Raw genomic sequence first — 24,831 nt, 5'->3', positions numbered from 1 at the left:
GAAACATTAAGGGAATGTCTCTCTTTCTGGGGCTCTGAGTGGGAGAGAAAAAGGACGCTGAAGCCCCAGACTTGCCATCGTTGTGTAAGAACTCACAACTCAGAAGCTACCGTTCAACCCTGTTCCAGGTGGGTGAAACCCCTGGTGTCCTCAGCATTACCAAATAAAAAACTGCTCATCTGTAGTGACACTTACGCAATTCAGGATACATGGGAGTCCTGTGGGAAAAACAGTGTCCACTGGAAAATAAGTTCACTTGAAAAATTACAGATCACACAGGAAGTGTTCCAGCACGAGGGGAAGTAAGCGCACGTAGCAGACAGGAGGGTTAGCATCTCAAGAATCTGGAAAAATAGAAGTATGTTTGAAATGATTAAAGAATAAGGAAGCTGACATTGGCTCTACTGCCTTAATAAAAAGTTTCTCCCGACAGTTGAACAGCTGCTGCCAGGGAGCATGTGAAAGGTTTGCGTAAGGGATTTAAAAGGGGAAAGGTGGAGACTGAGGTTGTTCGTCTGCTTTCTTATAATGGTCTAAAACCTACAAGACCTTTAGTTTTTTTCTGAGAATCAAGAACTAAGGGAAACTTTCTTTTCAAGTAATCCATTTGGATGGCAGAAAAGCTCAGCCTTCGAGTGTATTAACTGTGATGCTCATGTGCTCTTAACCAAAGATTTGCCTTAATGCCTCTCGAGAGCGCAGCGTGGTATTTGCGCATGATTGTGAGGAACGACGCATTATGAACTGATAAATGGAACTTTGAGAAACAAACCCTGACGCTGCCTTGAGCCACTTTTTTTTTTAAAGATTTTATTTTATTTTTTCTCCTTTTTCTCCCCAAAGCCCCCCAGTACACAGTTGTATTTTCTTCGTTGTGGGTCCTTGTAGTTGTGGCATGTGGGACGCTGCCTCAGCGTGGTTTGATGAGCAGTGCCATGTCCGCGCCCAGGATTCGAACTGACGAAACACTGGGCCGCCTGCCGCGGAGCGCACGAACTTAACCACTCGGCCACGGGGCCAGCCCCCTGCCTTGAGCCACTTTAGTGCTCGTTCAGTGCTCTCCTCCTAATTGATTTAATCTGTCGGCTGAGTCGCAGCACCAGCCAAGTGGGAGCTTCAAGTTGATTAAGTAGAATCGTGTGGGAACGTTTAGATACGGGCCATCGGCAACATGAGACCTCAGTCACCTGGTCACTAGTCAGTCTTCTCTTTGCCTCACCCTGTATCAAACCATGGCTTTTATCAGTGGAGGCCCCCAAATTTATATAAAAGAGAGGGGTGCTTGGAGCCGTCGTCTTGAAGCGGAAGTGCTCTATCACTTTCTATAAAGTTGGGAACAGAGGGAACTGCAGGTGGGGCTGATGGACTTCGAGCTTGCTGCAGCCTCCCCTGTTTCTCGAGATGGCAGATTTTAGGTTCAGCGGCTCTGGCAAGCAGCACACACAGACTTGACTTGCACTGGCAGCCTGACGATGCTGCTTCAGGAAGCAGTAAACTTCCTTTTAAGAATAAAGTATGAAGGCCACACTATTTTCTCTTTCACCAGTGGATTAAAAATCAGTGCAAATGTGAAGAGGGACCCTGTAAGAGTGAGTTGGGGAGAATTTTAGGTCCCCTGAGTGTGGACTTGATGCTGCTGAGTGATAAAACCACAGAGCAGGAAGCTTGGTGCTCAGCAGAACTTGCAAGGGTGATTTTTTTCTTGCCATCAGGTGTAGAGGAGGCGCCTAGACAAGTTGTTTTCTCCCCTGCTGGGCAGGGTTGTATATCATGCGATCCTTTTTGGGAAGAGAAAGAAACACACACGGAGGGATACTTCCTTCTTCTTTATGCACCATGCCTTTCCATAGGGCTGAGGCTCCTAGCAGCCTTCTCTTCGCTAGAGTTGGTGCGCACACAGTTTGTAGTTTCCCAATGTGATTGGCATTAATAAATGACCCTGGCAAGATGCTCAGCTGATTACAAGACATTCTCTTTGCATCTTCCCTGTGGGTACCTAGTATCATTCCTAAGCTTGCAGTTAACTAAAGACATTCTTAATATTCCTTGGAAGTAGAGATGAGGGTATTTGGGCTCCTCGTATGTACCCTTCTCTGTAAATATCAGTGCAGAGCCTTCAGAATTAATTGCTTCTTAGATGCGTGATTACCGCTCACTTAGCCCTACGCAAAGAAGTAGGTCATTCTATTCATCGGAATCTTGCTGTTCTTTAATTATGTGAAGAGCAAATGATTATAGATAGAGTTTCTGTGTGATTTTAAAGCAGGTAAATTTAGCATCATTAGAGAATAATCCATAGCTGGAAAAACTCAAGGTTCTTTTAAAAACATGCAGACAATATTTAAAACTTGGTAAGTTTTATTATTCTTAAATGTGTTATGTAAATTGGAAAAAGGCTTTTTCTGTTTCTTGAGCTAGAAGAGGCCCTTACAGTTAAATAACAAGGAAGAGAAAGAGCTGGTCTCCATTTCTTTCTTGACACCATAGAAACGCTGTAATTGAAATTTGGTTACATGTGCTTTGAACAAAGAACTATGCTGTGACATTTCATTTTTTATTTAGTGGAACATACATTTCTCTCCTTATTGATTAAGATAAAAATCAAGTTTCCCACTTTATTGAAAGATGTAAATGATGTTGAAAATTTGATTATTAAAGAGACCGTATTTATAACCCCTTCAAAATCAAATGTGAGCTGCGTGGAACTAGCTGTGAAGTACGTCTTATGCAACGCTGTATAGAAAGGGTACATTTTAGGAATTCAGGAGGCCTGGAGGCTTTCAGTTATAACTGATTTAGGTAAATGGAGCTGGCCTCTGCCTTGGACTTGGCCAGCTTGCCTGCCTTCCTTGCCTCCTGTGCATTCCAATAGCTTGTTTTAATGTATAAAATAAATAAAATTGGTATGGCAAAGGGCAAGCCTGCCTATGTGTTGGCAGAATTAGACTAGTGTCTTTGTTTGATTTCTTCCTAAAAGCAGACACTGAGTATGGCTGGGGTACACGGGGCGCATTTGGGCCGCGACCCCAGGAAGCCTGGCAAGAGAAGGAGGAAGTGGGACAGGGGCGGGTGGAGAGCTAGTGAGGGGTGTTCACGAGTGGGTCGCTGTTGAGGCTCTTTGCTGCTGGGGATTTGCTGGGAAGCTGTGTGGAACATACCTTAAGGGTAAGGAAAACTGGGGAATTGACTCGATTTGGTAGGCAGAATAATTGCCCCCCAAAAGATGTCCATGTCATAATTGCTGGAACCCATCGATATGAAACCTTACAAAGGGAACTTTGCAGATGTGATGAGTTAAGGACAAAGGTCCTTAAAAGAGAGAAGTAGGAGGGTCAGAGTCTGAGAAGAAAACATGACAAAGGAAGCAGAGATGAGAGAAGGAGGGAGATGGAGAGAGGGAGACATTTGAAGTGCCATGCTGTTGGCTTTGAAGATGGAAGAAGGGTCCTCGAGCCAAGGAATGCAGACAGCCTCTAGGAGCTGGAAAAGGCAAAGAAACATATTCTCCCCAAGAGCCTCCCAAAGGAATCAGCCCCGCCGGTGCCTTGACTTGGCCCCTGAGACTGATTTTGGACTTCTGACCTCCAGGATACAAGATAACAAACTTGTGTTGTTTTAAGCCATTAAATTTGTGAGAGCAGCAATAGGAAACAAATGTACCTATCAACTCGTGACCCTCATTGATTGAAGATGCCTTCCAGGGCACTGTTTCCTCGGTGCTCTGGCAGTGACATGCTCAGGCAGAGAGAGCCTCAGGCCGGCGTGGGAAGGAAGCAGTCTGCAGGGTGCCTCTCAGGGCCAGGGTACCACGGGCCTTGGCTGTGCCTGGACAAAGGATCTGATCAATGGAGTGTGAAAACGTCCTCCTAGACACTTGCAACTAGCTCTTTCGGGTTGTTTCATATGAATAGTCCAGGTTTTCAAACCCCTCTGACTATTCCTTTGCTGTCTCTTCTCCTGGCCCATTCTCTTCTGCTTGGCTTTTAAATGTTGGGGTTCCTTGGCATTATGACTTTGGTTTTGTCCGGTCTTACTCGGTGATAGTTAACTTTATGTGTCAACTTGCCTGGGCCACGTGCTGCTCAGACGTTTGGTCAGACATTATTCTGTAAGTGTTTCTGGATGAGATGAACATCTGAATCGGAAGACTGAGTAAAGCAGATGGCCCTACCTAAAGTGGGTGGGCCTCATCCAGTCAGTTGACGGCCTGACTAGAACAAAAAGGCTGACCCTCCTCTAAGTAAAGGAGAATTCCTCCTTCCTGACTGCTTTCAAGCTGGAACGTTGGTTTTTTTCCTGCCTTTGGACTAAAACTGAAATATCAGCTCTCCTGGGTCTCCAGCTTGCTGATGTACCCTGCCGATCTTGGGATTCGTCAGCCCCTATAATCTCATGAGCCAATTCCTTATAACTAATCTCTTTATATATGAATATCCCATCGGTTCTGTTTCTCTGGAGACCCTGTCTAACATACACTCCATGCTCCAGGGTGATCTCCACTCTTTTGACTTCAGCTGCCATCATTATTCTGGTGAATCCCAAACCTTGGTCTTCAGCCTGGGTTTCTCCATATTTGAATTTTTAACTAACAAAAAAAACATCCCTATGGACATTGTGTATACTTTAAGCTCAACATCTTCAGAGTAAACACTGTCATCATCCCTCTGGGAATCTGTTCCTGCTTTCCATAGTCTGTCTTTTTTCACTGCCATGTACTCTGATCTCATTCTCAGTATCTTCAGTGTTGCTCCATCTGAGTTTTTGGTTTCACTTCAGGATTTCTACCACTCAAGGCTGTTGTCCCCCAGTGGAGAGCAATCCTGGAACACAGGACTGAGTTGGAAAAATCCTCAGACCAAGATGGAACTAAGAGATCTGGTTTATTCTCAAATAAAAACACACATACACACACACTGGGCAAGCAGGGAGTGGGAGAGAAAAAGACAGATACATACAGAGAGCAACAGAGCCGTAGAGACACACAGACAGAGTCTGAGAGAAAAAGAAAAAAATGGAGAATAACAAAGAGAGACAGAAACCATAGTAGGATATACAAAGACATAGAGGAGAGGGAGACACACACAGGCAGAGGAAGGAGGACATTTTTCAGAGAGAGGAGACGGGGAGGAGAGGATGGAGAAAGGAGGAGCCAGAATAACAGACAGGTGAGCTGATAGAAACCTCGCCCCAATTTGGGTATACCCTCATCTCCAGAACTTGAAAAAGCCCTACTCTGTGCTCTGATGTGGTCACCCCAGTCCACCGACCCACACCCATCCCCAGAGCGGCATACTGAATGAAAGGCATATGCGTTAGCCATGAGTGAATTAGCCATAAATGCCACCTCAGCCTCTCTTTAGCTATGTGGCTTTCAGCACTTTGCTTGAGCTTCATTTTCTCTGTCTAGTAAAATGGGATATTGATACCTGCCTTGTGAGCTTTTTGTGAGGTGGTCAACACATCTTAATTATCAGCTCAGACAAATCCTCAGTCTCTGGCTGCCATCTGCTCCCCTTTAGTGAAGGGCGTTTATGTCTGAGATATGTATGTCTGAGATGAACATAGCCAAAACAATTTTGTTACTGGAAATAAAGGAAACTGAAAGTACTCTTCTAAATAAACAGGCAGTTTGGGATGCTTTTCAGCCAGTCTGTTAAGAACCACCCGTCCTTACAGCTGATAGGCTGGGCGGAGACGTGCCTTACCTGCAGATGTTCTTTGCTCTCTCCTCCGCCCTTTTCCCAGCGCTCGGGCCTGGAGGGGCACGTTGCTGCTCTGGGACTCCTGTGCACAAGAGGGCACTGCTGGCGTGAGAGAGGGAGACAGCCTGCTTTTAATAATCCATGTTTACTTTTTTTCCTGTGTACCTCTCTCCGTGCTAGAAGGAGGCAAGAGGCCTCATTATGTCGCTGTGCTTCAGACTTACATTAAATAAAATTTCAAGAAAGAAAGCTAACCAGAACCAGTGGAATTAGAATGAGTCTGTAGCCAGGTGGAAGGGCCGCCACCTCTCCTGTTCCTCACGGCCAGCACTCCACCATTAAACTCCACTTGCAAAGCTTTACAGAGTTTTCCTGGCTTCTTTTGGGTGAAACCTGTCTTTTTCGTATTTTAAAAGTAGTAAAAAATTATAAATAACTTGGGAAATCCTAAAAATATCGGGAATAAAAGAAAATAACCCATAATTCTACACCTCATTGAGGAATTCAGCTAATAATTTGATGTACATCATCCCAGTTATACCCATAGTATTTTAGACACAAACTTGGGCTCACATTATACATACTCTATTTTTTATTTGCAATATATAATTTGAACACCACCATGCCATTAAGTATTTTTCTTTAAATAATTTTAATTTTAGTATAATATTCTACTCTGTAGACACAGCCTAAAGTTTTCTTTGCCCTTGAGTGTTTGAACCAATCCCGTATGTTAGATATTGGTGTTGTTTACATGTTCTTTTCTATTATAAATCATGCTGCAGGGAACAGCATTTGAATAAAATTTGTATGCATATCCATGATTAATTGCTAAAGATACATTTCTTTTACAACTGGAACTTTGGATTAAAAAATTTAAACTTTTTTTAAAGCTTTGGATATCTATTGCAAATTCCTCCCACACCTCCAAAAAGTTGTATCAGTTCATATCCCTTTCATCAGTGTGGTGTTTCTCTATTTTAGAAAATTTCGGTGTTGGCTCTCTTCATAAAGAATCTTCTTTTTGAGGCTGGCCTGGTGGCGTAGTGGTTAAGTTCGCATAGTCTGCTTTCGCGGCCCAGGGTTTGTGGGTTCGGATCCCAGGCGCGGATCTATGCACCACTCATTGAGCCATTCTGTGGTAGGCATCCCACTTATAAAGTAGAGGAAGATTGGTGTGGATGTTAGTTCAGTGACAATCTTCCTCAAGCAAAAAGAGGAAGAGTAGCAACAGATGTGAACTCAGGACCAATCTTTTTCACACACACACACAAAAATCAAAGAGTTGTCATTTTAAAAATTATCTTTCTTTCTGTTTGTCTCTTTTTGCTTTTGTGTTCCCTTATCAATTTATATTCCTTAAGTTTTAAAATGATCATTGTATAAAATTTATTTTGACATCACCTTGAAGGTTTTGCTGAGAATCAAAATCATTTACAGAATCCTTATGAAAGAGAATCATGCTTACTCACAAATTGTGAACTCACTTAAAAGCAATAAATGTTCTCTAAAGGAAGGAAGAAATACTTATTAAGCACTTCAGTGTCCAATAACACGTTAAGGACCCTGGCGGATTTCTGAGAAGCACAAGGCATGACCTTTAGGGGTCCCATGTTCTAAGTTGGGAAAACAACCAAGCTCACATACTCTAAAGAACAGCGTTTCCTCAACCTTTTTTAGACCCATGTCCCCCAGAGTACTGTCTCATTATCTTCAGTGTATTGCCCCTCTTGCTAGCTAAGAAGATTCTGTCTCGCTTTCTTCTCTGTAGTTCCTGTTATAAACTACAGAACTGGACCCATTGATCATGCTCTTTCAACTACCCGTACGCATGTGAGCTTCCTGTTTTGGTGTGTGTTCTGTCCCACTGTGGAGGATTACTGCGCTAGAGTATCATCTAAAGCAAGGCTGTGGGAAATGCACCCTAAGAACCTAAGAAATGGACAGTTTACCAGTGAGGCTTGGCTTGATGAGGCCTAAGTTGAAACATTTCTCGTGGCAATGAATTTCCTGCAGTTCAAAAGCCTCTGAGTGCCTCAGACTCTGGCTTGATCTGTGCCTCCCTCTCCTCCTCTCTGAGCTGCCTTATCCTGCCATCCACAAGTAGGCTGCGGCCTTGCTCGCCTCCTCCATGAAGTGCTCACATCAGCATCCCCGCTCCCACCTCTCTTGTTTTTCTCTTTATATTAATTCCCAGGCTATTCCCTGATTCCAGACATCATGCTTCAGAGGTTGAAGTTCTGCCTTGTGCCCCACTAATTAGTTTTCCCACTCTGTCCCTCACTCTCTGTCCCTACGTTGCTGCTTAGCATCCACTTCTCATAGACCTAACCCTTTTCTCACCAGAATTAGGCCCCCATACCTTCTACTGACCCAGTGTAGAACACAATGCCTGGTCCACACAATATGCATAGTAAGTATTTGTTGAGTAAATGAATGAATTGGAAGCATTCTCTTCCTTGAGTTTGACGTTTTTGTCTTGGGCTTAGTTGAGACATGTTAACACAATACTCATATTTTACTTGTCTTCCTCTCTCCCCTCCTTCCCAGATTTCTTGTTTCATTTTCTAGTTTTTCTACACCAAGTACTGTACTAGACACTTTGTATATGTTATTTCTAATCTTCACAACAATCTTGCAAGATAGGTATTACCATCTTTATTTTACATATGAGGAAACTGACGGTCCCAGGGGTTCATTAATTTCTCCAAAGTTCTCAGCGAATCACTGGTTGACCTCACTCCTCCATGGGACCACTCCTAGAATCACAAATCCTTGGCCCCATTCCTAAGGTTCCTGCACATTCTTCTTTTCACCTTCCCACGACCCTGATCTTATCCCGATGGATCACCAGCATCTTTGCCTGAATCCCAGTTAAGACAAAGGAGTGATGAGGAAAGGACAAACCTGAGAGGTCTTGCCAGGGTCTTGACGTGAGAGATTGAAGCCGGGGAATGAAGGAAATAGAAGAGCCAAAGGTATCTCCACGTTTTCAACCTGAGAGAGCAGAAGAGTGGCGGTATCACCAAAAGAAATGAGTCACTGGGAACTCTTATTCCTGCAGGTCGTTACATCAGTCAGCGGTTGGATTTCCAGGGGCTCTTGACTCCCTGGTTAACCATGGGCAAGTCTCTTAGCTTCTCTGAGTCTGTTTCCTCTTCTTTTCCCTGAGCATCATCTTACCTGACTCTCATGTCTGTCATTGGTTTGCTGATCAAATGATGCAGTAGGTGTGAACGTGCTTTGTAAGGGGTAAAACCGTACACACATTAGCTGTCACACTGTTGTCAGATATATTATTACTAGACTCAGATTGTAAATGGAGACGCCAACTTCTTGGGTAAAGTGTGTAAATGCCAGGCATCAGCAAACTGTGGTCCGTGGGCCAAATCTGGCCTGCTGCCTGTTTTTATATGGCCTGTGAGCAAAGAATGTTTTTTGTGTTTTAATGTGGTTGAAAAAAATTGAAAGAAAAATGTTTGTGACATATGAAAATTACATGAAATTCAAATTTCAGTGTTCATAAACAAAGTTGACTGGAGCGTAGCCAAACCCATTTATTTATGTACTGTCTCTGGCTGCTTTCTCACCGCAGCAGCAGAGTGGAGTAGTTGTGACAGACATTGTACGACCTGCAAAACCTGCAATATTGACTATTTGGCTCTTTACAAGAAAAGTTTGCGGCCCTAGGAATGCTCCTTTTGGGAGCCATTTCTGGGTCTGCCTGTCTGTGTCCTTCCTTCCTATCTGTTGAAGCTCCAAGAAAGGAAGGGAAATTTAAGGAAATCTTGAATTTTCTTTTTTTACTGATCTCTTTTGTTTGATAATGAAGGTAAAATGAGGATGTGTCTTTTTTCTCCTTTTTGATGCTTTTTAAAAATGAATTTTTATTCAATGATGAAATATTATTATAACTTTAAAGGGCAAGTAAGGATAAAAAACCCTGCTACTAACTTCAGACCACCCTTAATTTGGCCATTCTAATGCAGGTTTTCATTTCGGTTGATGCTTCCCTCTATTCTTGGCACACATGTTTCCAAATGGTTGTAATAATGGTCTACATAACATTTCATAGTTAGTGTAGTCCTTTTTAGTTGGGTCTTATAAATATTACTTGATTATTGCTTTTGTTTTTTCATAGTGGTTGTGTTGTGATGGAATTGTAGTTTGCAAGCTATGTGTAGTTCAGAAATACTTCCTGTTCTTGCCATTGGTCAAATTCTTCTCCAACTATGACAACAAATGCTTCTTTTTGGAACCAGTCCTGGGCAGCCCTGGCTTGCCCATTGCTCCTTCCTATCTTACTCTGTTCTGACTTTGGTTCAAGTGCAGAATTCCCATTGAGCTTTCAAACTGAGAAAGATGAGGAATACAGCTAAGGAGAAAATGTCAGATAGGAAATGAACTTGATCTTTTAAAGGTGATTTTCTCTCTCCTTCCCCAGACATCCCCCAAAGCATTCAATAATAATAGAAAATACATTTAGAAAATGAAAATATTCTCTTTTCATCTAGTGAGGATATGGGGGATATGTTTGTACTCTCTGTTACGTTTTTAAATAAATAAGAATAAAGCAAGACTATTACTGTCATTATGTTAATACTGTTGACCCTTTAGCAATAAAACCATTGTATCAAATTAACTTAATACCATGAAATATAAGTAAGTTATGAAATTAACTGAATGCAATGAAATATAAGTAAAAAGATGGCTGTTCAAATTTTATTCTCTTATTTTCCCTAGTGAGAAGCTGGATGGAAAAACTAAAAGACAAGGTAAGAGAAGTGTTTTCTTCCTTTGGATTTATCTTAAAGGGCATGGCTTTGTCAAATAAAAGATCTTCAGAGTAATGGAGCTTTAATTCATTATTCTGCTTCTGGTAGTCTGTACAAAGATACAGGGTCACTTCCAGGTGCCCAGCAACAAAGAAGGTCTTCCCTTTAAGTTCCTCCTTGTGTAAACACTTATTCTTTGGAGCACCGTTCATTCTTATGAAGGCAACAACATCTGGTATGCTCCACTGAAGAATATTCCCGACATAGCAAGGCGCAGTTTCTTCTAGGAAATTTTGGGCGTGAAATCCCGTTCTATTTGGTATTTCTTGTCCCAATGCAAAGCTCTTTTAAGGCTGATCTTCCTGAATAAGGAAGAAATGCCTTGGGTGTTGGAAGGCGTTGATTCTCCTGACCCAAGGGCAGACTTGACAGAGAATAAAAGTTTGTGATTGAAAAGCCATCCTTAAACCATAGTGGGGGTTGAGATAAAAACACTTGAACACCTGAGCACTCGCCTTAGTCCCACTTTTATGTGGTCTCTCATAGAACTGCTACTTACTAGAGGATAATGAGCTGACCTGTCTGGAATAGCCAACTAGGGAAAAGCGTTTTCCTCTCTTGCATTAATTCTGCCATCTACATCTGAGATTGACAATATTAACTGGCTTCCAGGTTCACATTTTTCATTTTCTTTTAATTTTCAACACTCTCCAAGTTTTCGTTTTTGGTTACCTATAATTTTAAACTGAAAGTATTCATAAAAATATTGATGGAATACTGAATTTCTTGCTGTAGCCTGTGTCAGATCCCATTACTATAACCCTGCTAGATTTAACTTGGGGTTTAGTTAAATGGAAATCTTTTCAACTGCCAGATATTGAGTTACCCCCAATTCACCCATCTCAGAATATACTTCTGTTGAAGGCATTCCATAACTTTTTTATTATTTGGGGTCAATTTCCCCCATATTTGAACGATTAATATTTATCTACAGCTTAATGTTAAAGAATAAAAGAAAACACCCAACTAAAATTATATAATTATATTAATTCTCCTCACTATTATTTTTCTGCTTCTCAGTAAAAATTAGCATAAATGGTTTTTGAGAATAAGAGTATTTTGTATTCATACGTATTAAAAGTGATGTTGAAAAAATTTAAGCCTGTTGAAATGAGTGGAGGCCATTTTGGTATCTGTAATGGGTCTGGTTGCCTAAGGGAGGTATGATCAGATGGCCTGAGCAAGATATGGGGGAAGAAAAGCTCAAAAGTTTAGAACTGGATATGTTTACATTGGTAGTACTTCTTGTTATTTTTCAGGAGAAAATATGATCCAATGAAAAGTAAACAGGCTTTAGTATGTTAATCTAGAAATCCGTGTCGCATTGTTTCTATAGAAAATATCCTTCTGAGTTACAAAAATGGATAAAAAATAGACTTAAGAACAAAAATTTTGGCATGTAGCCTGTTTTGAAGTTGGATATTGCAAAATTTTTCACCTGTGTGTATTTATAGTTTTGCGACCCCATTTAAAAAATGTGTGCAGGTTTAGAGAGACTCTATTTTCTATTCCTGTCGACACTTCCTTCTTGTCTCAAAGCTCTGATACCTTCTCCCTGCTCCTTTTCAGCAAGAGAAATAATCTTTTTGTATGGTCCCTAGTTTTCTGGATTATTTTGAAATGATCCCAGCCTTCTCTTCATTTTCTTGTCTAGTATTTTTTTAGTTATGTCTTCATTAAAAAATATCAGAAGAAAAATAGTTGAGACTCTAACTGTGGTTGACTTATCCCCACTCCCCTAGCCTTGACATATTACACCCTTATTTGACATGTGTGTTCATATGTGTACACACACACGTATATCTTCCTCTCTCTCTCCCCTCTTTCTCTTCATCTACTGAGCTAGCTATCATCTTTAAAGTCTTATTAGTCATTATCTTCAGAAACTATTTGAGAGCAAAGCCATTGCCTCTTTGATGAAAGTCACAGAATCCCTTAGAACTGATAACTGAACTACATATTTACCTGGCTCTTCAGCCAAGCCAGGACATTTTCTCAGTTTGGCTTCATTTAGTTGTACTGATATTGGTTTCCCTGGTAATTAGCTGGGCTCTAGAAAGGGTGATGTTCTGAAAAGTTCTGAGTTGTTCCTTTTGTAGTTATTGTGTAGTCTTTCTCTATTAGTTAGGATTAAGATCAGCTATGAATGACAGCCAACGCCAATGACCATGGCTTAACCAAGATAAAAGTTTGTTTGTCTCCCATTTTTGAGTCTGGAGGTGGCAGTCAAGGGTTAATGGGGAGCAGCACTGTGACAGGGGCTCAGGCTCCTTCTGTTTGATGCTACACCTTCCTTCCCAAGATCACCTCATGGTCCTGGATGGCACTTCCAATTTAGCTAAGTCCATACTCAAGCCAGAAGGAAAGAGAAAAAGGGGAGGCTAAAGATATTTCTCCTCTCTTAAAAGGGAGGATAAAGGTACTCTGTCATTCTTAAAGGACGGGGGTGGGGTGGGGAGCGGGGCATGGTCAAGGCTCTGTTACCCTCTTAAAGAGCATGTCCTGGAAGTTTTGTGTGCTGCTAACATATCATCTCCTTAGTGACACTTATCACATGGCCACGCCCAAATGCCTGGAAGGCAGGGAGAAGAGTCATTATTCTGTGCCCAGCCCAGGTGGGAGGTTCTGTTGCTCTAGAAGAAAGGGAGATGGGTACTTAGGGACAGTCCCCATACTCACAAGATCTTCCTGGTTAAATGTCCAGGTTAGTGATGTTTATTAGGTAAATCCTAACTTGCCAACTGATCTTTTCAACATCTACTTTGCTTCTCAAAACTGAAGATGCATAACAATTTTAGTTGTGTAATAAAGACCAGATTGTTGTCACGTCACCAAGATCATTCTGTTTCTTCTAGATTTAGGAAATAATATAGAAAACGGATGACCTAGACTATACTTCAGTGATTCTCCTGTGTAGTCTCGAGCAGCAGCAGCAGCAGCATCACCTGGGAACTTGTTAGAAATACACAGTTTTGGGCCCACCCCAGACCTGCTGAGTCGGAAACGCTGGGAATGGAGCCCAACAGTTTGAGCTTTAACAAGTCTTGCAGGTGATTCTGATGCATGCCCAAGTTTGAGAACCACTGTTGCATAGAAATTGTAAGGGCACCATCCTAATTCAGCAGACTTACGTATCATTTGGTTTTCTTATAGCTTTCTTGAAAACAGGTGTTTCTGAACAAATACATTATCCTAAGAAGGAATATCTTTCTCATAAATGTAAAACAAACAAACAAAAACCAGGTACATCTAGTAATATTTTGCTTATATTTAAAAATTTGTAAATTTTTTATTTGGAAATAATTTCAACTATGCACAAAAGACACAGGAATAAGAATAACACAGGGGGCCAGCCTGGTTGCGCAGTGGTTAAGTTTGTGTGCTCCGCTTCAGCGGCCCAGGGTTTTCTGTTTCAGAGCCCAGGCACAGACCTACACACCGCTCATCAAGCCATGCTCTGGTGGCATCCCACATGCGAAATAGAGGAAGATTGGCAATAGATATTAGCTTGGGGCCAATCTTCCTCACCAACAAAACAAAACCAAAAGAATAGCACAAGGAATACCCTTATGCCTTTTCCCCAGATACACTTATTATTAATATTTTACCCCTTTTGTGTTATCATTGCTGGCACTGTCTCCCCATCTCTGCCTCCTTTTTTCTGAGCCATTTGAGGGAGAGTTGCACATATCGTGATGCTTTTACCCCAAATACTTCAGTGTGTATTTCCTACAAATGGGAATATTCTTTTAGCAAACCGTAGAAGGGTTATCAGTTGAGTACATTTGACATCGATACTGTACTTTTATCTAATCTTCCATGCATGTTTTGGTTCTCTAATGACCCAAAATGCCTTTTAGACAAGCGTTTTTCTCCTCCAGTACGGGATCTAGTCTAGGGTCATAGAACACATTTAGTTGTCATGATTCTTTAGTTTCCTTTAATTTGGAACATTCTTATAGCCATCTTTTGTCTTTCTTGACACTGACATTTTTTAAGAATATAGACCTTTTTAAAAAAATAGAATATTCTTCATTTTAGGTTTATTGGACATTTTCCCATGGTTAGATTCAAGTTTATAAATTCTCGGTTGGAATATAGACAGGTGCGGTTGTGTGCTTCTCAGCGTGGAGGCACATGTACATCCAATAATTCTGAACAGAGAAAAGTACTAGGCAGAATTTATGACTTAAAAAATCTGTACATGCATCGTACTTGCTTTTATGTTTGCAGGAAACAAGGGGCAATTCTAAAAGAAAAGCTTATTTTTAGTTAGTTTTGGAAGAGAAATGGTTAAATTACATTTGAGGAGGCAAGGTTGGTTTGTTTCCTATCTTGTAATTTACATGTAATTTCAAAGCACAGGCAGATGCCACACAAACAGACACACAGATAAACACACACATATACAATAGGGGACAAAAAAGAGAGAAGAGAGAGAGTTATCAACTGAATTTTTGTGAAGCCTACATGATTTAAAGCTCTAGAAAAGAGAAGTCTAAATGTGTAAACAAGAAATATGGAAAGAGTAATGTATTTTGTAATATTCATGTTATTGGTGTAGGGTTAAGTTACATCGCATGAGGAGACCCACACAAATGTTATCAAGTTGAGCTTCCAAAAGCTCAAAAACCATCCTTTGAATGTCCAGCTCTGTGAAGTCTAATCTACTGAGCTGAAAGTTGATCATATTTCAACACGTGTTTGTATTTCCAGGCACTGGGGATGGTAATTCACAAAAGATGTTCACAGTTCTGGTGAGAGCACTAAAACTTTGCTGTTGCCCAGCGATTTCCCACATGGAAAATTACAGACTTTTATAAGGCTTACATGGATCTGAGAGAACTCGAGAAAAAGTTTGGGTTTCTGCAAAGCATATTAATTTGTTGAAAAATGACTGGGCTTTGTTTCTTGGGGAAAGACACTTAGTATGCTGATGAACAATGCTATTGTTCTCAAATTAATGGAAAAATTTCCATATTCTGCCCTAACTCGACGCTCTGGAAAGCAGAACCAGTGAGTGAGCCAACTGTGTGCAAGAAGAGGGTGCAGTTTTGTAAGGTCTTGTCTGTTCCTTTGATTTGCTTCTAGAAGTGCTGGGAATGCATCACTGCCTGCATATTTCAGCACTTTTTGGAAAACTTATTCTCTGTCCTCTGTTTTTGGCTCATCTGAAAGATACAAGAAATAGTTTGTACTGTATTAGAAGTTTTCGAATTAGTCAAATAAATGAGCAGACTCATCACCCCCCCCACCAAAAAAATAATACCTGTCTAAAGTATATATTACAGCTTTTAAAATTTTTAATTGTGTATATATTTTGTCTTGATAGGCTTCTAGAAGAGGCCTTCTTGGAAGGCACACCAGTGTCATGTTGCCCCATCAAGGGTTCCAGTCAGTACCTACCCCTCTAGCCCTTAGATGTCTCATTGGCCAAGATGCAGGGAGCAGCCTTAGTGCGATGGTCTGACCCTCAGCTTGGGTAGGTCCCGAGCTACTTGCACAAGCCCAGGGATGTGTGGAGATCACGCTGCTGTCTCAGACCCAGGTAGCCATAGTGACACCCTGGGGACATTGGAGACATACATGAGTTGATACCTCTGGACTCTTTTGGTCTTGTCCACTGGGCAGATGATTACTTTGTATAAATTAATTCATCCACTTTATGTGCACACTCTTTCCTCGTCTTTGTCTTTTTCTGCCTGGGCTCCAACATCTGGCATCCTTCCTCTTTCATTTCAGGTCTATCTCTTCCCTCTTGTTTCCAGAAGCTGTCACCTGTTACTCACTTGCAGGCATGTTCCTCTTTCCTTTCTTATGCAGCTGTGATCATGAGAGAAGACCACCAATGTCAAGGCTCTCCTTTTGCCCTCCAAGAAACACAATATTCCAGAGAGTACTTCAGCTCCCTTGGCCCTCAACTCAGGCTGATATTTCCAATTTGTAGCATCTAAATAGTCCTGGCATTCTCAGAAGCTTACTTCATCCGTCTTTAATCAAATTATATTTCTGTCACCAAAACCTGATGTTGACAAATGTGCATAAGCAAGTTGCTGGAGGTGCCACTAGGTCTGGCTGATTTATTTCAATACTTCTTCTAAGTATTTAAAATATCCAAAAATAGTCATACCTCTCTCTCTGTTGCCTTCTCCCTAAAAAGTAATGGTGTTCTAGGTGCTATTTTATAGCAAAGCAGACAGGAGAATTCAGTGTGTCTAAAAACCTGCTGCCATCCAGCAGAAATGAGAAACCCTGGGTGGTGGTCTGTTTAGCATTCTAATGCGTGTTTCCTTTTCTGTGCAGGCTGGCTACATGTCTGGGATGCTGGTGCCTGTAGGCGTTGGGATAGCTGGAGCCTTGTTCATCTTGGGAGCGCTCTATAGCATTAAGGTTATGAATCGCCGAAGGAGAAATGGCTTCAAAAGGCATAAAAGAAAGGTATGGAACCAACAACAGTAAAACCTAATCAGTTTCAGAACATTCTTTGCTTTTCTAAGTTGCTTAATAAAGCACACGAGGCTTAATGATGCATGAATGGTATTGACGTGCCCAGTGGTTTGGATTAGCTGCTGCAGCTGCTGCCTCGGCTCCGTTTATTAGCGTGTCTTGTAAGGGAGGCCTGTTTCTTATAGCTCAGCTCTGCCGCAGCAAGAGTTTAATGCTGTTCTATTTTCTTTCTCCAGCAGAGAGAATTCAACAGCATGCAAGATCGAGTCATGCTCTTAGCTGACAGCTCTGAAGATGAATTTTGAATTGGACTGGAGTTTAATTGGAATATTCAATGATGTTATTATTTTATTTTTTATTTTGGGTCAAAGGAAGAACAGCATCCTGCCACTTTGCGGCTGTCAGGCCATCAGTCCCATTAGCTGCTGGGTAGTAGATTTTTCTTGTACTGAGCAGAAAAGGCATGCTCTATAACTAAATGTAATATGCAGTGTTTGTTTTTATTCTGTAGTCAATTTTCCACAACCATGGGCTACAACTCATCAATATGCAGCACACATGTTGTTGAGTAGGAGTTGCTCAGTTAGGCAGAGGAAATGTTTTGTATTTTTCCACTGTGTCTTTTCCTTAGTTTAAATTTCCTGCACTAAGTATAACAATTATTGCTGCCAAGGCACGCTTGACTCCAAAATGGAAACCTCCACTAAGAATACCTTGTGATGCCTGCACGCCACCTGATTGAAGCCAGAGGCTTGTGGGCCGTGGTACACACTGCATTTGCATCAAAACCAGCAGCAGCTCAGAATGAAATCTTTTTTGTCAAGAAGATCTGTCGGCACATTAGGATTATATGTAGCTTTGTACGTATCTTGCATTACATGCTTGATTCTCCCAGTTTTATTATTTTCCACCCTCTGTTTTATTCTCATTCTTGGCAAGGGAAAAAATGCACCAGAAGTAATATATTAATTGACTGTCAGTCTTAACATAAGCTTTCTTTCTTAAATACTGTGAGTGAGTCAACAGACCCATTGATAGATTCTTACATGTTTATCGGTAAGAGCTGTTCTTTTTGTCTAACACTTGACTTTGTCAAGAAGAAATGAGGAAGAAATCAAGAAGAAAATGAGGTTAGGTAAGCTCCAAGAGCATTTACCTCTGCCGTTTGGCTCTGTGCTTGCATGGCCATAATTCTGAATTGTTCAGAGCATTGCTTTTCTACACCTGTGGTCTTGGCCATGGAATGAGTGGGCTGCCAATGATCCTTATTTGGCTTTATTAGAAAAACAGTCATTCTGTAGTAGAAGCAGGCTCAGTGGCCAGAATCCTGGCACATGATGGAACTTATGAAAAACCAGCCTCTCTCATGGCATCCTACTTTGGGGATGTTGGACTATGTTAGATCATTTCTCATTCCCCTTGGAATGTAATTCTTTGCCCTGTCTTCTGAATCTGGGTATTTGGGACTTTCAGTAAGTTGAGTGTTTGGGTGAAGACTTGGCTTGTTTCCACGGAAGGATAAAGGTTACTAATAACACTGTCCATAGTGCTTTCGACTATGGAGAACTTGTTCGCATTTATTAGAGCCTGCTCTACTCTATTCAAGGCAAGCCGCAGTTATTCCTCATGAGTGCTGGGCGAGGTGGGATGTATGTGTTTATTCTCCCGTTTGATTGGAGACAGAACTGAAGCAGAGAAGTGAAATGATTATCCAGAGTTATACCCAGGAATAATCAGGACTGGAACCCATTGGACTCAAAACCACATACCCCTATCTTCAGGTCAGTGCCCTTTCCGCATACTTTGGAGGCATTGACATTTCAGAGTCCTTCTTTAAAACCAAGGTTCTGAGGAAATAGCAACTTGGCTAAGGAACATTTCATGTGAGTTTCTGTTTTTTTGTTAAATGAGTGATAATCTTTCTAATTTCCACACAAGTTCTTTCCCCTCCCACCTCAGCTATTTCCCTTACAATCACATAAATTTAAGTGCTAGGGAATTAAAAGAGAACCTTTTCTAGAATCCGTGCTTGAATTATAGCTGGCTTACAAGAATGTTTTTATCAAATAATTTTAGGGTTTTTTTGGCCAAGAAATGTAAAGAAATGTGTGAAATTGATCAAGAGAAATGAAAAGCTCTGAACAGTCAAAATAGAAGTTAGCAATTGACAGGTAAGTTCAAGGTCAGATTTTAAAAATAGAATTCAGAACCATGACACTCATATGTAATTTGTAATTTCACGAGTAGACACTTCCTGATTTTGCATAAGGTGCATCTTCCTTTTCTCAGAGCAGCCCCTTGCTGTAAGTACTCCTGAGGGTAGGAGGAGGTGAGCGTGATGTGGCCTTGCTGTCTTTGTATTCTCAACAAGCTGTTAATAGAGAACACACAATAGGCCACTTCATTCAGTGACACATGGGTGACACTAATGGCCATGAGAGAAAGGGTTCCTCTTCTGTCCCTCATGTCTTTTTCTCTTTTCAAGAAGACAGTGCTCTTCTTTTAAACCTCTTTAGTTTTTCCTCTCCCATAAGCTGCTTCTTTCAGTAGCTGCTGGCTTAATTTACATGCAATATTTGGAGTTAATTAGTATCCCAGGGAAACAGATTCCCTTAGCAATGCCTTAGCCTTGGCTGCAACTCACAAACTGCCTCAGATGTAATCTTCCAGAAACATTTTCTTAAAGTACCTGTATCTCTTACATAGGGCAAAAAGGTTGTGGAGAAAATTTTAAAGCACAGTTTTAGAACATATTTAAAGTAGTTTCAGCACAGTCAATCAAAGATGGTTCTTTATTTTGTTATTTTTTTTAAAGGCTATGACTTAAAAGTCAAAACCTTATAGAGATATCAGAAAATAATATAGAGGAATATAGAACATTCTGAATGCCTAGTGCTTCTCTCCATGTTTCTCTAGATGGCTTCTTCAAGTGGAAGTAGAAATGAAACCCCTTGTTTGGAATCATATTCACAGCTTAAGGGAGAAGCATCAAGTCCTCCACAGGCGTCCTGATTTTGTGGCTATGAATAATCAATGTTCCTAACAGTTGCCGAAAAGCAGCTTTTGGGAACAAGATATATTATTTGGCACAGGGTTTTAGCTGCAAAGCCTTTTGGCAAGAAAAGCTTTGTTATGACCACAGGTAAATCTGAAGAGGCAAGATTAGAACTGAGGAAAAAAGTCTTTGCTTTTTAGCATATATGAAGGTATAGTTACAAGGGAAGAAATATGGGTAGAAGAAGATGGAAGAAAAATCATAATACAAGGCAGATGTAAAAATGGCACAAAACATTAGAATGTTCTAGAGGAAGTGAAAATTCTGAATGGACTGATGCTTGGAAAAATGATAAAGGCAAGCAAAGAGAAGAATGCGAGGTAGACCGTTAGCAGAAGAAGGGCTGTAAAACTACACAAATCTATTTGTCTCTGTCCTTTCCATCAAAGAAAATTACTCTGCTCTACATAGAATGGACATGGGTGGGAGGGAATTGAGGTCCAAGATTGATGAGGAGATGAAATGAAAGGTGCCTGGTTACTTCAAATGAGCTGAAACTCAGTTAAATCTCTTTCCTAATTATGTAGAGTTCAAAGGACTGAATATCGATTTCTAGGAATAAGAAATAATTTGAAGACAAATAATATTGTTCATTTAATAAAAGCCCCTTCCTTGTACATTTAGCACCCCCCAGAAGACACTCACCTCCTTTTTTGGAGGAAGCTGTTAGACTGATAAACTGGGGATGGTCTGAGGAGAGACATTAATTATTTGCTCTAATAATTATCGACCTTGGTAGTCAATATAGCTGGGAACATAATTCTGTTGCTTAAATTCTACATGCATAAAAACAATCAGCATTTATTTTATAAGCCACTGTTAGCTATGTAAATGTATTGGGGTTATCCTATTTTGGGTAATAGGTATATCTCATTCCCTATTAGCCCAAATTTCTATTATGTGAATATATGATAGAAGGCAGGAAGGAAGGGGAAATTTCCCCCAGGAAACAGCAGCAAAAGCACAGAGAAACAAATCGTATGCTCCCTTGTTCTAATTTGTTTAAAAAGACAATATTGGGGGAAAAAACCCATCTCAAATCTTCCATAGTAAGGGAAAGATCCTACTTTCCCTCCTCAAAAAGCAGCAGGGAACAATAATACAAGTGATGATCATTAATGATGTATAATATAAATTCTCACTCTAAGATTGCACTCTCCAGATTTGAAGTTCAAGACTGATTTGCCTGAGAGGTGTTTTCTATTGTGGGATAAGGATGGAGGAGATGAGAAGGAGTAGAAACAGATGAACTGACTGCGGGGGGAGAAATCCTCTTTTTCTTCTTGAAGTTCATAGGTGTGGAAACAGAGTGCAGGCAGAATGGAAGGCAAAGGGAGCGCTCACTTGGATTATTTTATCATCTTTCAGGTAGACAGCTCGTCTGCTCTCGTCTCAAAAGACTGAACCTGGTGTCAGGTCAGGAAACTGGGATTTTTATTAACTAGTGTTCTGTGCTTCTCAATATTTTCTTCCTTATTCACAGTGAAATGAAGGATGGGACCAGTAGCATTTGAAATGCTTCTCCAATTTTAGGCCTTGCAGAACAGCCACCGAGTTTGGGCAGTTTCAGATTTTTTATGAGCAGGCAGACCAAAACACACCTAGGAAAGTACAAGTACAGTCTTCCAAAATCAGAAAGATGTTTGGATACCAGATGATTCAAGCCCTTTCTCTCCCAAAAAGGAATTTTGATACAAAACCTCCAATGATTAGTTTCCCTTATTTCCTTCTTTATGTAAGAGATAAAGGAAAGGAGACGAAACCTGAAATGGTTCAGTAATTGAATCGATCAAATCCTAAAGGTCTGTGTCAAGGGGAGTGAAGATGGCTAGAGAGTCTCTTTGGCAAACCAGGAGCACTGTGAGATTATTACTTCTTACTGAATCGGTATTTACTGAATGTCTTTTATGCGTCGGGCAGTGTGTTAAGAGCTGGGGAAGACGGATAGCAAGACACGGTCCATGACCAGAAGGAGCTTACGGACTAACAGGGAGGGAGTAAATGAGCCGTTTCATCATGGGGACGTGATGGGATCCAGAAGAGGATCCGAGCCTGCCGAGATTGGGGATGTTTCTCCAGAGCTGGTAGCATCAAACCTGAGGCCAGAGGGATGAGTAGCATTAGTCAGGTAAAGGGGAGAATGGGATGTGTGTTCCAGCCAGGGGAAGCACATGTGCAGAAGCTGGCAGTGAGAGATCATGGACAGTTCAGCAGTTCAGTGTGGCTGGAGTGCTGGGTACTCTGAGGTGGGGGGGGGGTGGGGGTTGATGGGGATGGGGGGAAGATGCAGCGTGAAATAGGAGGCTGATTCTGAAGGGTCTGCTAGGTCATGCCAAGGAATTAGGACTTCATTTTGAGAGCAGTTAGAAGTCATGGAAGGGAATGAGGCTGAGAAGATCAGGGCTGAGTTCATGGGAGACTGGACTGGCAAGATTAAAGTAGGGTCAAGGATGCCAGTCAAGGGCAAGTGCAGCAATGCGGGTGAGAGATGACTGTGGCCTGGACCAAGGCTGCAGGAGTGAGTGTGGCAGGGAGGACGGGTTGCAGAGGTCTTCAGGGCCGGGAAGCAGTAGGACTCGGGGTTGGTTAGATGGGGAGATGAGGGAAAAGACGGTGGTTAAAGCTGACCAGATTTGAGGCACTTTTGAGGCCCTCGAGATATCATGGAGTCCAGTGTGTTGTCCTCTGGAGGGACTGACCCTGTGCTATCCCAGCATATCCAGCCTAGAAAAATAACCTGCAGCAATGGGCAAGAGCAGCAGTGGAGGCGAGAGATGATCGTGGCCTGCACCAAGGCTGCAGGAGTGAGTGTGGCAGGAAGGAGGGGCTCTGCAAAAACTGAATAGGCAGCTTTAACTTTCTACAGAGTGCAAGTATGTGGTCATTCTCTGTAAGTCTTGATAGCAGCTTCCAAAGATATAACTTTGAATTTAATAGAACTTCAATGAAACATCTGGGAAAACCCTCCAAATATCTTTAGGTGCTTATAGTCTGGCTTTGGCTGAGCCCTAGGTGTGACTGACTAGCTAGGATCTGGTTGATTCTCTTGATTGGTAAAGACTCATGTGAGAGTTTTTAATTCTTTGACATGAGAACCAGAGCTTGGTATCTTGTTTTCTGAGCACAAATTCAAGAGCTTCTCTCAAGGCTGGTCCCTGTGAGGATGATGTTGGGGTTTGAGGTGCAGCCTGGAGACTCGTGAGCAATGTGGGCCCCATGTCCCAGGGTTGAGTGGCTTCTGTGGCCTTTGGATAGTTGTCATGAACAATTGTCAAGAAGTTTATCTTCCTTAGCATATGAAAGATAAAGCAAGCTTTCCACAATTGCCATCACAGCACAAGGCCGGATTCTGGAGGGCTCAGGGCAACAATGTAGAATTGAGGAGATGCCGAAAAGCATAAGAGGAATACGTTATCGCTTCTGTCCCACACCTGGAGATAACCATGGTTAACATTTTGGTTTCTATTTTTCTAATCTTTTTCCTGTGGAGTTATGATGTGTTATATATACATACTTTTATTTTTACACAAAATCAGGATTATAATTTACATGCTATCTTGTTACCTCCCTGTAGCTACAATTTCTCATGGTTTTAAAAGGAATAAAGAGAAGGAAAAGAGCTTGTGAAAATCCTCAAGTTGTATTTGAATGAAGAAGCTGTTTTGTTCTCATTAAGATTTATCTGTTATTTGATTGTTCACGATGCCCAGTTACCTCAAGCCGCTTCCAGATGATGTTAAATGAAAATAGAACAGAAAGAAGAAAACTCTCCATAAACACAACGCCTGTGGGCAAACGTCATACCCTTGTGCCCTGAGGGACCGGAGAATACTTTCCTGTCTCTGCCTTTCTCGCCAAAGCAAAAATTAGAAGCTTTCGTAATTAGACAGTGAGACTGAATAACCATGAGTGTGGATAGTATGTAGTATTGTGAGACGTATTGGGCAAAAGTACACTTACTGTCATGACCTAAACTGATTAAAGGCTCGTTCAGTTCAATTTTCTTGAATCTAATTAATATGTTTTTGTCATTTATTATTATAGTGCACACATATTATCTGTATTTGATTTCACTTGGCTAAAATTAAATGAGCAGATGTTGCCTGTTGTGTCCATTGTCCCCTTCTCTCTGTCATTGTTAAAAAGAGTAAGCGCAGCTTTTCACACCCCCCCCCTTCCCATCTTCTCCACCGGACGCTCGTCATCCAGCCTCTCTCCATCCCTCTTAGCTCCAAAGGGTCTGCAAATAAAGTGGGTACGAGCTGATGCAATAGGATTTGCCTCAGTAAATAATGTTTTTGTTACCTTAGTTTTACGTCTTTTAAGAAAAATTTTAAGTATCTGTAAAAACACTTAATGAAACCTGGTGGTCCATATGACCAAGACCTTTGCAAGCATCTCCACTAGCCCACACTCCTCCAAATTTCTTGCACAGACTAGGATATGAAATTAAATAAAGCACATGATAAAGCCCTGTGAACTTTATTCTAAAAATATTTTCTTGGGGTACGAAAGTGAATTCTTGTTCACGCGATATTATTAGATTGAAATAGGATGGAGTAAGCACTTGGCGAACAGTTTGAATCTTCACTGGGAGGACCATGCTGTTCAGGACACATTTCTGTTCAAGTTTAGGGTCCGGAGTCAGTCAAAGGCAGCTGGGAGAAAATTTTGCAAATAAATGAACTAAAGTCTTATTTATTTTTTATTATAAGCAATGAAGGTCTTTTTAAAGTTCATTTATGGGGAATTATTGCATAGGCTAATTTTAGGCTATGTAAATAAAATGTGA

At 41.2% G+C, this 24,831-nt stretch overlaps 1 protein-coding gene across 3 annotated transcripts in view; it reads left to right on the top strand.

Annotated features, from left to right (window-relative positions):
- The window catches only part of ARMH4 (armadillo like helical domain containing 4), a 165,996-nt gene extending 141,855 nt beyond the window's left edge, over positions 1 to 24,141 (top strand). For all 3 annotated transcript variants that reach the window (XM_070594257.1, XM_070594258.1, XM_070594259.1), the window contains 3 exons: positions 10,446 to 10,477; positions 16,841 to 16,975; positions 17,221 to 24,141. In XM_070594257.1, coding sequence (XP_070450358.1) covers positions 10,446 to 10,477; positions 16,841 to 16,975; positions 17,221 to 17,289 — 236 coding nt within the window. In that variant the 3' untranslated portion in view covers positions 17,290 to 24,141. The remainder of the gene's footprint in view (positions 1 to 10,445; positions 10,478 to 16,840; positions 16,976 to 17,220) is intronic.
- The last annotated feature ends 690 nt before the right edge of the window (positions 24,142 to 24,831 follow it).

Source organism: Equus przewalskii, chromosome 25, assembly GCF_037783145.1.
Source record: "Equus przewalskii isolate Varuska chromosome 25, EquPr2, whole genome shotgun sequence".
Taxonomy (NCBI): Eukaryota; Metazoa; Chordata; class Mammalia; order Perissodactyla; family Equidae; genus Equus; species Equus przewalskii.
The sequence above is the reverse complement of the archived record's forward strand: the minus strand, read 5'-3'. Positions and strand labels throughout refer to the sequence as shown.